The 12,819-nt window shown below is 47.8% G+C and overlaps 1 protein-coding gene across 2 annotated transcripts in view; it reads left to right on the forward strand.

Annotated features, from left to right (window-relative positions):
- The window catches only part of COL5A1 (collagen type V alpha 1 chain), a 159,477-nt gene that overhangs the window by 123,103 nt on the left and 23,555 nt on the right, over positions 1–12,819 (forward strand). For both annotated transcript variants that reach the window (XM_069771049.1, XM_069771051.1), the window contains exons 33-42: positions 1,801–1,845; positions 2,184–2,237; positions 3,162–3,206; positions 4,303–4,356; positions 4,945–4,998; positions 8,506–8,559; positions 10,112–10,219; positions 10,404–10,493; positions 10,586–10,639; positions 11,280–11,387. In XM_069771049.1, the coding sequence (XP_069627150.1) occupies positions 1,801–1,845; positions 2,184–2,237; positions 3,162–3,206; positions 4,303–4,356; positions 4,945–4,998; positions 8,506–8,559; positions 10,112–10,219; positions 10,404–10,493; positions 10,586–10,639; positions 11,280–11,387 (666 nt within the window). The remainder of the gene's footprint in view (positions 1–1,800; positions 1,846–2,183; positions 2,238–3,161; positions 3,207–4,302; positions 4,357–4,944; positions 4,999–8,505; positions 8,560–10,111; positions 10,220–10,403; positions 10,494–10,585; positions 10,640–11,279; positions 11,388–12,819) is intronic.

Here is a 12,819-nt window from a genome sequence, read left to right on the forward strand (position 1 = left end):
CTGCACAAAAGGGCTGGCAAAGTTAAAAATGGGGAAAAAAAAATAGGATGTTTGGTGGTTTTGGAGAAGCGTGACCTGTTAAATATCATGATAGTTTTAGCGAGCGGCTGCTCGTCGCCGTGCCTGTTCTCACCCAGCTGCCCGCAGCCGGAGGTGAGCTGGGGTGAGCTTGCTTGGATGTTTTCAGGACCTGATCATAAAATCAATAGTTAGACGTGAATAAGTGGTCTTATTTTTAGAGCTAATAAGCCCCTGCCATTAGCACGGGGTAATAGATCTCCCTGCTCGCCCAGTCTCGCAGAGCCTGGGGCATGCGTGGAGGTATCGAAATCCAGCCATTTATTTGGGTGCCTAGAAAATAATCTGAATTTAGATGCCTTTCCCTCGGTATCCCTGTTTGAGAAATATAGGTCTGTGTACATTTACAGTGCTATGTAAATTCTTCGCAACAGTACACAGTGCTGTATGCATGATTAATGATAGCAATAAGCAGGGGAAAATTTTGCTTAAAAATAGAATTGAGGAAGGAGGAGAGGAGTGTGTGGGGCTACCTGCAGGGAGGTGGCACACACTTCTCTCCACCTGCTCTGAATTTAGTCTCCCGTAGCTAAAGGAAAACCAGCTGGAGTACTTTAAAATGATTTTTGTAATTAATTAAAAAAAGCTATGCCAGCAGGGTTTATTAAATGCAGCCACAGAACAAGGAGGATTCAGCAGGACTAATTTTAGTAGCTTGAAGAAAGTTGATTGTAAAGTTTTTCAGCTCCTGTTTTATGTTTGCCTGGTTAATGAGTGCCGAATACAAGAAAGCAAGATTGTGAGATGATGGATTTGGGGCAGAAAATGGCAAGTGATATTTTAAGCGTTGTGTATTCCTTACATAGAAGGCAAGTCTCTCTCCCCCTTCCTTTAACAGGTGATAGGTAACAATAGTGGACTGCAGGTCCAAAGGAAGAAAGTTCAATCTATTGGAATTATTTTGGTAACTTGACACTAGCCAAAATAGCGCTTTTCAGGGAGCAAGCTCTAGGCCATTAGTTTTCTTTTAGGCGCAGGGTAATGGAGCTTAACGCACTGCCAGATTTAGGACCCAGCCATCTCTGTCTTTTTTCTGTCAGAATTAATCACAGTTCCCCATTACAGGAAGCTGAGTGCATCTGTCAGATCTCATGAGCCTGCTGCTTTGTCGCTGCTGCAAAACAATGTCTTAAATTACTTGTTTAGCACAAAGTTCACAGAGATGAAGAAAGATTTGTAAATATGTGGGGCAGCTTAATTGGCTTGTGTGGCGTAAAATAACTGCTCAGGGCAGGAATCCTGCTCTGCTGCTGTCGTTCCTTAAATATTTCATAGTGCAGGTCTTGCAACATGTGTGCGAGGACCAGCCCTTCCCCGTGTCGGGAGCTGGGTGAAGGGATGAACAGAGATCAGTGGGAAAAGGGATTATAGGTTTTGGGGTCGCAAAGTTGAAGAGCTTTTTTCTGGCTCTGGTGTGTTGGCTGGCTTTTTAGGAGACTGCGTGGTCGGGATACTTTTTCTTAAGAGATTCCTTCCCTCAGGTGGTAGATGTGATCTGGGCATTGGGATTACCATCCAGACCTGCCCAAGCATTATAAATTAAAATAAATACAAGAATCTTGAGACGAAAGTAAACCTGCTGTTGTCCTTTCCATTGCAAACGAGAACCGGAGAGGTTTTGAGGACGGTTGGTGTGTAACAGGCTCCATTGCGGGTTCATCTGCTGCGAACTCAGCCTGCGATGCCGGCCGCTAACTCCTCTCTGTTTCTTTTTCATTGCAGGGGACACCCGGCAAACCAGGTCCAAGGGGGCAGCGCGGTCCAACGGTAATGTTCCATTTCTTCGTTCTTGCGCGTTTGGAAAGCTTGTCGAGGCCAGGGGAAAGTGGGATCCGATTTGTGTCCTCACTGGGTAGGATCTGGCCTTCAGCGGTTAAAGCTAAGCAGAGGGGACGCAGTGATTTGGGGCTGGGGCTCACCAGTGAACGTGGTTGAAGGTCATCAGATGTCTGGTGGCAGTGACGAAGGCTCCTGTCATCCCGTGCTGCTCGTGGGATGGCTTGTTGGTCCGGTGCAGCTCAGGCGTTTGGGTGCTTTGCCTGGTCACAGTGTAGTGCTGTGGGTAGCAAGAAGGGCTAAAACATCATCTTTTGTGTCTTTCTAAGGGTCCACGTGGGGAAAGAGGCCCTAGGGGAAGCACTGGGAAACCTGGCCCAAAGGTAAGGTTTTGGGGAGCCTATTGGAATTGTCCTAAGAAGTGTTGGTATAGGAGACTCTCTGGTTCATCACCCTCCATTTCCCTTCTCTTCTGATCTTCATTGCCCAGCCAAATGGTTCATAACCCACCCATAAAGTATATGCACAGATCCTAAAAATGTGTCAGCCCACGTTTCAGCAGGACATGAAGCGCACGCACGAATTAAGAGCCGTTGCAACCCGAAGAGGAGGGAGCACCCCCACGTCAGGGACCAGCACAACCTTACGATCCACTGACGCTTCCACTAAGCCCTATTTTTTGGTGTTTAAGTAGAATTTAAACCACCTTAGAGGCCTTAAGCTGTGCCATGGTGAAGGGGCATATATTGCTGCTGGGCTCCAGAATGTTGCACCCTGCTGAGCCACTTTGCATGCACACTGTTGGCCCATGATTGGTCACCGGGCAAGATAAGTATTTTTCTGCCAGCCAACCTGGAGGCACACTCAGCTCCAGAACCTGCTGCAGAGACCAATTAAGTGACCATCAATCACCGGGCATGATGGAAGCAAAGCTTTTGTAGTGAGACATCGTCACCACCGCGCTGCCGGATTTAAAAATAAATGTCTTGGCTTTGTGTCGGCATGAATTTTTGATAAATACTTCATCTTTGCGGCGGCATTTATCTCTCAGAGGGAGGCCATTATCTTGTGGAAATATCCTGAGCTCGCTGACGTTATCTTTCCTGTATTTTTATTAAGCGATGTGGGGGGAACAAGCAGCTGCTCGTATGTCACTGAGTGCTGCTCCTGATACAGAATTATTAATAGAGAGGGGCTGGGGGAGCCGGTGGGGTGTGGTGTCACCGTGGGCTTGGTGCCATTTGAAGTCTTGTGCAGTGGTGATATATGTATTTTTAACGGTGTGTTGTTTTGTTTATTCATAAAAGGGCAACTCTGGTGGTGATGGCCCCCCTGGTCCTCCTGGCGAAAGGGTAAGACAAGCTGGTTGGGCTAAAGCAGGACTCAATCCAAGCCTGTTAGTTTAACACAGCAGACGAGGCAGGTTTGCAGGGCTGAGGTGGTGCTGAGGGGTTTTTGCAGCGAGCATCCCACCGAGTACCCTGTTAAGCAGAGAGGGGAGGGGTAGGAAGCTCTCTGGAGCCAGGATGCAGCTTAGCATGCTTTGGTCAGCAAAAAGGAAAAATCTGTTTAGAAATACGAGGTGAAACGTCCTTGTGTGGAGCGAGGTCTCGCAAGTCACCTACAGCTCTTAGGTCCTTTCTGAGCTCTCCAGGGAAGGCTCAAATGGGACCTTGGGTGTCCTGTGTAAGCTTCGCTCTGTGGGAAAAAGGAAAATTCACCCATGGTGTTTGTGTAGACAGTCAGAGCCCTGGTTTTCTGGAGGAGGTGGTCCTCTCAGACCTCGTGCTTTTTTCTCCAGATAACAGCACGCGAGGTGGAAAATACTGAACCAATGGGACTTTCATGATTTTAGCCTCAATTTCTGCCCTTTTTTTTTTTTTCCTGGGTTTTGTTTTGTTTGTAAATTTTCTATAAAATTGTTGAGGGAGGAAATAGATGAAATTGGTCCCTGCTTTGCATCTGCTGGTTGTGACCACAGGGACGAGGCAGGGGCTGCTGCCGCTCCAGTGCAGCAGCGTGCTGAAGAGCATCAGCTGCCTTGCAGCACTGGCCCCAAAGCCACCGGGCTCTCTTCTTTTTCATTCCTGCATGAGCTGGTAGTTCCCGTGCGCTCTTACTTGAGCTGGGATGGGAAAAGACCTATTTTTCATTGCACTGGGAGGGAAAGGCTCAAAGCGGTTGAGAGCCCTATTCGTGTTTGCAGTGGTTTTTGCAGCTGGACAGGCCACTCAGTTAAACGTGCCCAGTGGTTCTTATCTCTCCATGCATTTTTTACAAGGGATAGCCCCGTGCAGCTGAATCTCGCACTTTGGGGCATTTCTTTGGGGTAGAAGTAGCTGGCTTTCCATATCTTTGTGCTCATCTGCTGTTCACACAGAGCTAGTATTTCATAGTAAAGCATTATAGGTTCCTTAACCATGTTTTCTGGCTTGTTTTGCATCCCAGGGACCACCAGGGCCTCAAGGACCGACTGGATTTCCTGGACCAAAAGGCCCCCCTGTAAGTAACTCTCTTGAACATGCAAAGAAATACGTAAGTCTTTCCCATCCAGCTGTGATTGCCTGTGCCAGCTCAGTCTTAGCCGCTTCTCTGACAAGCGGTGACGTACCCAATAAAAGGCATTACTGAGACATCATGATAATAACCCGACGGTTTAAGATTTTAAATAGCCAAGTAAATTGCAGCTGATTATAAATGTTCATTTCCTAATGACTCAGTATGGCTAGGATCTTTCATGGTTGCTCTGTTCTTTATTTTCCCTCTGTATACTGGGAGGACAGCACAACAGAGTAACACTTCTGTCTCTGCAATTATTATACACTGGTGGGGGACCTCAGAAACCTTTTTGGAGTGATTTCCTTCCCTCTGGTGAACAGCTCGCTCCAGCTCTGGACCTGTAAGATAAATCTTTCCTTTGGGAGATGTGTGGGAAAGGGCCATACCTCTTAGGGTTCTGAGCACCCCCATTTCACTGTAAAATGGGTGGGAACTAATGCAAGGAGGCAAGGAGATTTGATTCAGTCCTGATCGCGGTTTTACTACTGAGCACTTGGTTGTGTTCCTTCTCACTCTGGTTTTCTGCTGTAGGGTCCTCCTGGGAAGGATGGATTGCCTGGTCACCCCGGACAGAGAGGAGAAACTGTAAGTAGCCCAAAATCTCGGGCAGATCATTAGTCCTGAGTCTCGTCTTGCCGGTTGGTTTTTCTAAACCCTTCTGTGCAGCTGGGGAGATGTGGCCACACGTTTGGTTTCCTGGCAGGTCTGTGTCTCTCCAGCTGCACGGGATGATCTATGGGAAGCAACCCTCTTCTGAGCAGGACGGGTCGGTCTAATGATGATTTGGGTGAAGGTCGTGCACCAGCTCATCTCTCTCCGTCCCTTTAGTAGATTGTGGAGGTCAACACGTGCATCATGCACGGAGGAAAATAGGAATGGAGAGATGTAGAGATGCTGATGACCGGCATCGGAGGCAGTTGGGTTTCTGCCGTGACGGTGCTGCAGAGGCAGCTCCTCGCGAGGTGGGAGGATGTTGGCTGGGGCCGAGTCTGGGTCAGCACCAGCACTTGGTGTGGTGCTTGATTTCATGAGGTGGAGAAGCAGCTGGGGGGTGATTTCTGAGCAGCCCCTGCGGCCAGGCGTTGTACCCCAAGGACTCACCAAAGCGCTCATCCCTTTGCCCTCCCGAGGGTAAAGGTTGTGCCTCCGCTCTCTGGAGCGTTATGGGTAAAATCTGTGCTTTCTTTCCCACTCTGTCCTTTGGAGATGTGCAGGTTTTACGCCTCTCTATTCCAGAGACATAACTCTAGGGCTGTGATAGCAGAGATTTTTCATGCGAGACTGGCTCCATGCTTCGCAAGCTCAACTTTCCATACCCAGCTGTGTTAGGTCAGGGGCATTTTTATTTTCTCTGGAACCTGCAATGGGGAGAAATAAACGCCTTTCACTTATTGATGCACCATGTGGCCAACACCAAGAACTGTTGCACAGCAGAAAAGAATTACAGCCCAGTTTTGGCAGTGCTTGTTTAGAGAGGAAGGCAATTCCTGGCCAAGACGAGGGGTGCAGTGGTTTTGCTCTAGTTTTTCTGTCCGCACCGGTTACTGCAGGACGCTCGTGTATCAGCCGCTGCCTTAGCACCCGAGTAACAAAAGCACCTCTGCTGATGCTGCCTTTTAGCCAGACCTATGCCCAAGGGCCTCACCAAGTTTTGCTTAAGCCCCTCCAGCAATAATCCCTTGCTGCGACCCAGGCAGTGGCTCCTGGCTGTTTAGGTACCTCACTGTATCGTACGCATACTGCTTTGTCCATTTTAAAAGGTTTTGTTGCACAGATGTAATCATTGTTTCTCACCAAAGGAGAACGATGAGGCATGTGGAAGGTATGATACCCTGGCTGTCGTGCATCTCTGGTAGTCTGTTTTCTGCACCTTTTTTTGCTTGAAGGATACCCTAAGCAAAAATGACCCTTCTGCCATGTGTTCCTCTGCATGCAATAATTAGTATCTTTCTGTCTGGCATTTTTGGGGGTGTTTATTCTTTTTCCTCAGCTGTTTACCATCCAGCTCATTCGCTGTTGTTGGTATGTCCCTCTCCCCGACACTGCATGCTGCATGTTAGCTGATAGACTCTTTGTTCTGTGTTTATTTTACAGGAAAAAAACCAACCCAACTTCCTCTACTCAGCTTTGCATTTTTCTCCACTGCCTTCCCTAGCAAATGAGCATTAAAAAAGCTTTTCACATTATGCATTTTTCCCCTCAACTTATCACAGAACAATTTAATTAACTTGCCTGGCATTTGCTAAGCAAGGCAATGCAAATACTGCTAAGCGCAACACCAGGTATTTATTTACACCCCATAAGACTGACTTTAAGGCAATGATTGTGGTATTTTTAAACACACAGTCCTCAGGTCAGGTTAACTTAAAAGTGAAGAGAAGAGTTTTCACCTGCCAGAGCCTGGCTGTGACATTTAGTTTTCTTTCATCGAGTTATCTGTAACATCCAGGACACCTACATTCAAATCGGAAGAAGCAGTAAAAACTTTGCTTCTATCTGCTGTTAGCAACTTTGGAGACTGGAATAAAGCATCAAACTCCCAAGTCTGCATTAATATGAATGGAGACTGGGCTTTCAATTATTTGGGGTCTGAAAGTACTCCCTAATAGCTTTCTTCAGTCATTGCAGCAGTAGCTTACCTATCACAGGCAAATCCTTCCAGAAGACAAAAACTCTGTTAATCTGTGCCATGAACAAACTTGCAAAGATTACTTTCCTCTGCATCCTCTTAGGGTGCACGCAGACATGTGCAGACCCAGGTAGCAGAAGTCCCTTTTTTGTCCCCCCTTCCTTATACAGTGCCAAAAAGCAAGGAGAGAAACATCAAAACAATTAAATACTATTTCCACATCAGTAGCCTTGTCAGTGCACTCTGTACCTTCATGCAAGAATACCTACACTTGAAATCTGTGTGTCAAATACTTCCCTTTATTTTGCTTTTCATTTAGTAGCAAATAGGCCTGCTGAAGGATGCTGAAATATTTGGCCATATTAGATTGACAAAGATTGGACCTAAAAAAAATCATGAAAAATTCTAAAAACCCTGTGCCCAAGGCTCAAACAGGATAAAAGGAAACCCTTTTCTTCAGATAAATAAGAAAAGTCCTGCACAGAAATGGCTGAAATACTTTTCTACGATAAGAGTTTAAATTGTACATTCATTTCGCAAAGATGTTTTGCCATTTCCCCATCAATGACAGGATATTTTCTGTGATCTGCAGACAGCTAGAATAGCATTGAGTAGTTTTTTTAGCACGACACATTACCGTTGGCTTGGGATTTATCTGATCCTCTTTTGTGGCAATGAGAAAATAGCCTGTGTGCCCTAAATGATATTTCTCAAGCTTGTCAGCATGCTATAGTAAGAATGATAATTAATGTGCTTTTTAAAGAGTGGCTTAGGAGAGCTAAACAATTGCAGTGGTGATAGTTCGTTATTGTCACTCTTCAGAATGTCCTTATAAGTAGCTGTCATGGAGACTTTGCTACTCATCAGCATTTGGAGAGAAACACATTTGTGATTTCTTTCAACAGATGTTGATGAAGGAAATAAAGCTCCGCTCAGCCCCCAAGGCTGGTGGGCTGTGGGCTTCAGTGGGGCTGGAGATTGGTGCTGCTGGTGCCGAAAGTGGAAGACGGTCACCCAGCCTCCGAGCTCCTGGGAGCTAAGCCTAAAACAGATCTAAGCCTAAACCAGTACCAGAACGGGGAGCGGGAGAAGGGAAATGGCTTTTAAGAATTGCTTAGCGAGAAGAAACTCGCACTGACTTTTTAATAGCCATTTACTTTATAGGTTTTGAGTGTTTTTATGTATGTGGCCAGTCCTTCAGCCAAACCACAGTAGCTCCATCAAAACAGCAGAGCTGAGCTTTGAGAATCTCTTTTTCTTCCTCTGTTTCACCCCTGTATAAATGTACAAAGGTGTATTTTCCACCTTCTCTTTGGTTTCTTGTTTCTTTTGTCTTCGGGTGTCCATCCCTTCCCAGTCAGTAGTTTCAGCAGAGGAGGAGCAGTCGGGAGCAGTCTGTGACCCTCGCTGGAGTACTGCTTGGCAGAAGTGTCATCTCTTTCTCTTTTACCTTTCTCTAACAGGGTTTCCAAGGCAAGACCGGCCCTCCAGGACCCCCTGGTGTCGTAGGCCCTCAGGTAAGAAACAAATGCTCGTGCTTGCACCAGCCCTCTGCAGCTCACCTTCACCAGATGGGCACAGCAGGCTCACACGGCTCTCATGGTTCAGCTGGAGCTGCTGGGACCGCAGGTTATACAGCACAAAGACTCTTCTTCCAGGGAAGGCAAAGTCATGTGGAAGCAAGCTTGGTGGCTTTGAAATTCCCGGCCAGGCTATGAAATAGCCCAGTGGGTCCCAGCCCACCTTGTCGAGGCGTTAGGATGGGATTTAGACAACATGCCTGAAGGTTGCTGTAAATAAGGTGGCTCCTGTGAACTTGACAGACCTCCCTTGGTGTAAAGTTGGTGTAGGGTGAGAGAGAGACCAGCTACACACAACCTTAAAGACCAAAGGACCTTAAGCGACCAGAGTGTTAAATGTGATCTCAAAGGGCTGTACGGCTGCCGGGGCATTCAGGGCTGTGTAAGCGTGATGCAAGAGCGCTCTTGTATGTTATGAAGAAGAAATGCATCCCTCTTTAACATAAAGTGCTGCTAGATTCTGTCAGAGTTGGGCTATTTGTCTTTTAGTCGCCATGAACTCTGTGCAATCTGGAAATAGTAACTGCACAACCAGAATTTGTACCCCTTCAGTACAGGCATGCAAGGCTCGTGGATCAGTTTTGTAGGCAGAGTCCTAGACCGAGTGGGACTGGCTTTGGGCTGAGTCTTCTTTCCTGAACTGCTGGGGAGGTTGCTTTTTAATTAGAAAGTAATTAATTTGTCTTCTTTAATGATAGTGTAAAGTCCCTGATTGGTAAATTCCCTGATTAGGGGCAATTCCCTGACTGTGTCTGTCTTCTCAAGTGCAAATTAGATTGTATAGCAATTTTATTTGGCTCTGCTGCATGTAGTTAGCGTGATCTGTGGCTGCTGAGCGATCGCAATGTTATCGTTCTGCTTACACTAAGTGGCACCCTGCAGCATGACATGAATTACAAGCACCGTCCCAGCAGACATCAGCGTGCAGGGATGTTATAGTCTTGTGCATATGGCTTTTGTCCTCCTCCAAAATGGGCCACTTGGGAACCTTCTGCACTGGGCCTTATGTTACACTCGTCACCGTTAGTGCCCACATACAGCACAGAGGCAGGCAGTAATTGCTGTGTAGTACAAGCCTAATCCATTATTTATGCCCCATATAAGGAAGAATCAGCATGATTGTAGAGTACTTAGGAAGTTTTCAATTAAAAAACAAACAAACAAACAAAAAAAACCCAACAAAACAAACCACCTAAGCATAATAGTTGTAGTAATAGTATCTCAGTTATGTGAATGCTTTCATTCCAGAGGTTCCCAGTGCCTCCAGTCTGCCAAGTGCAATGTTGCCCACTTCCAAAATAAGGTCCCTTTAGATGCCAAAGGAGGCATCTCTCCAGGGATTCCTGGTGGCACTGCAGGGGACAGCTAAGGGAAGGAGCATCTTCCGTCCCACTGCAACCTAAAGGACTAAACTGGTAGCCTGCACCTCTTCCTTCGTTGGTTGTGCTGCTGATACCCAACACCTTCTCCCCAATCTCTGTTTCTTCAGGGTCCCACTGGTGAGACTGGGCCAATGGGCGAGCGGGGGCATCCAGGCCCTCCAGGTCCCCCAGGTGAACAAGGTCTTCCTGGCCTCACTGGAAAAGAAGGGACCAAGGTAGGGACTAGCAGCCTACTGAATTCATCCTCCTTGGATGCCTGTGTCTCTCCCAGAGGTGGAGAAGGATGATTCAGAAAAGACATGATGCTTCGCAGTGTCTCATCACAACTTGAGCCCAGAGAGAAGAGCTGGGTCTCTCTGGAGTCTGCAGATCCTCAGCTATTTATCGCTGTCGTTGCAGGGGGACCCCGGTCCCGCTGGTCTCCCAGGGAAGGATGGTCCCCCCGGTTTGCGAGGCTTCCCCGGAGAGAGAGGTCTCCCTGGCCCCATTGTGAGTAGAAGCTGCCCGGTCCTTCCAGCGGGAAGGATGCCCAGGCGGTGCAGCACCCATCCCCCAAAATGACTTTGTTTTCTTCCCTCCAGGGTGCTCCAGGGCTGAAAGGCAACGAAGGTCCCCCAGGCCCCCCAGGTCCAGCAGTGAGTATCCTTGCCCTTACAGGCACCATCTAACGCATTTACAAGCTTGACAAGTCAAAACAGAGGGTTAGTCACAGCTCAGCACTTTATCCATTATTTCCTTTGCACTAGCTAACGACTTGCTGGATATTGCTTTATTTTACAAGACACGTGTGTAATAGCTCGGTCATTTTGTCGTGTCAGCTATGAACATACGTGACAAGCGGAGGGAACTGGAATGATTCAGGGCGTCGAGAATTTTGCTTCTAAGTCACCTGCTGTCCCTCTGAAAGTTGTCCCCACTTGAGATGTGTGCTCAATGCAGCCCTCCTGGAAGAAAATACTCATCATCCAACCCTCCCTGCTGCATTGGCCATGAAATGGCTCATGCTCTTGTTCCAAGCTGATAATGTGCCCCCAGGAACTGAGCTCCCTGCACCATCCAGAGGAGAACCCAGCCCTTCCAGAGATTTTAATTTAAAAAAGATCTTCGGGACCCCTTAGGCTGATGGTACCAAGTCATCGCATGGTGGTCACCCCATCAAATGTGCTCACTTACTGACGATGCATTTACAGCATCCTACTGCTGGGTCTCTTTCTGTCTGTATATAGATGAAGCTCGATACTCCAGTTAATGCTTCCTTCCTTCTTCTCCGAACAGGGCTCTCCCGGTGAGCGCGGTCCCGCGGGATCAGCCGGCCCCATAGGCTTGCCAGGGCGACCTGGCCCCCAGGGACCTCCGGGACCCGCAGGTGAAAAGGGAGCCCCAGTAAGTACCAGTATAAAGATTAACAGCTGTGTGTCAAATAGAAGTGTGTATAGTAGGAAGCTGAGCATGGAGACATTCCCTGGGGTAGGTGTATAAAAGATACAAAAAAAAAAAAAGAAGGAATTTAATTAGAAAGGAGTTTTCTCATCTTGGGTACATCAAACGGCTGAACGTTAGCTGCTCAGCTGCCCTGTTTGTGACACCCGTGCTATCAAAAATGGATATGATCCCAGGGACTGAAATGTCTTCAGGCAATGAGAAGGGATGAGGACCGAACAGGTGAAATGACAGCCTGTGTGACCTCCTAGTGACAAACAGCCAAAGGACAGGCCTCTGGGCAGAGAAGTGAGCCAACCCCGGCACCGCTTACGAGGATGCAATGGCAGCAGCAATCTCCGCTGAGCCCAAATAAAGCCTTACCCTCGCTCTGCCCTGGCTGAAGGACCCACGCAAAGGTGCTGTGGAGTTTTTCAGCTCCGCTTCCCGGGATGCCGCGTGCTGTCACAGCATCGATGCTCCCAGGCATCCCGCTGGCACCCGTGGAAAGAGCTGCTCTCAGCAGAGCGCGGCTGAGTCCTGCCATATGGTCCCTCTCCCGAGCGTTCACCAGCCAGCCCGCACAAACTCTCACGTCTTTCGCTCCCCAGGCACGTGCGTGAAATGTCACGTGCGGGCAGGAGAGAGTGGGCTGGGATGGCTATTTCTGTCCCCGAAGAGCACAGCGCCGTGACAGTCCCGAGGAGGGAGGCTGTGCCTCTAATTCACACCCCAATGGTTTTGCAGGGACTTCTGGGTTGCCTGCCTCAAGCTTGAGCTCAGCTTCAGACCCAGCAACGTGAGCAAATGCTGGCATCGGTGATTTCAGACTACATGAGGATACTTACTTGATTGATTGTTGTTATCAAAAATGTTTAACAGCCACTGTATTCCACATTTGCTGGCTTATTAGAAACTCCAGCAGCTAGTCCAGAGGCAAGAATTTCCTGGTGAATCAGCTTTATGAACATCTGTCCTGCCAAGTACCTATATGATGTATCAGTGGACAGATGAGTAGGCAATTTATGTGGCATCTAATTATTCAGAAGACAGCACCCAGGACTCAGATGCAATTAAATTATGTACGAGGAAACTGAAAAATATTCACTGTTCGGTTCCTATAAACAAATTCAGTTGAAGGCTCCAGGTCTGAGGAATATGGGTGGATGTTTAAGCCGGAGGCCAGCAGAGATTGCTTTATTCACTTCAGGTGTTTTCCTTTGTCCAGGAGTTCAGGAGGGAGCTCGGGGTCTCCTGAGAAACCCCCATTAGCTGGGGATCAGCCAGGGAGGGAACAGGCACCGAGTGCTGGGGCAGCCAGGATGAGAATCAGTAATAACTGGCTTGTGGGAATAAAAATTAGTTGGGGTCTTGTTTGTCATCCAGAGAGAGATGG

This window comes from Haliaeetus albicilla, chromosome 26, assembly GCF_947461875.1.
Source record: "Haliaeetus albicilla chromosome 26, bHalAlb1.1, whole genome shotgun sequence".
Taxonomy (NCBI): domain Eukaryota; kingdom Metazoa; phylum Chordata; class Aves; order Accipitriformes; family Accipitridae; genus Haliaeetus; species Haliaeetus albicilla.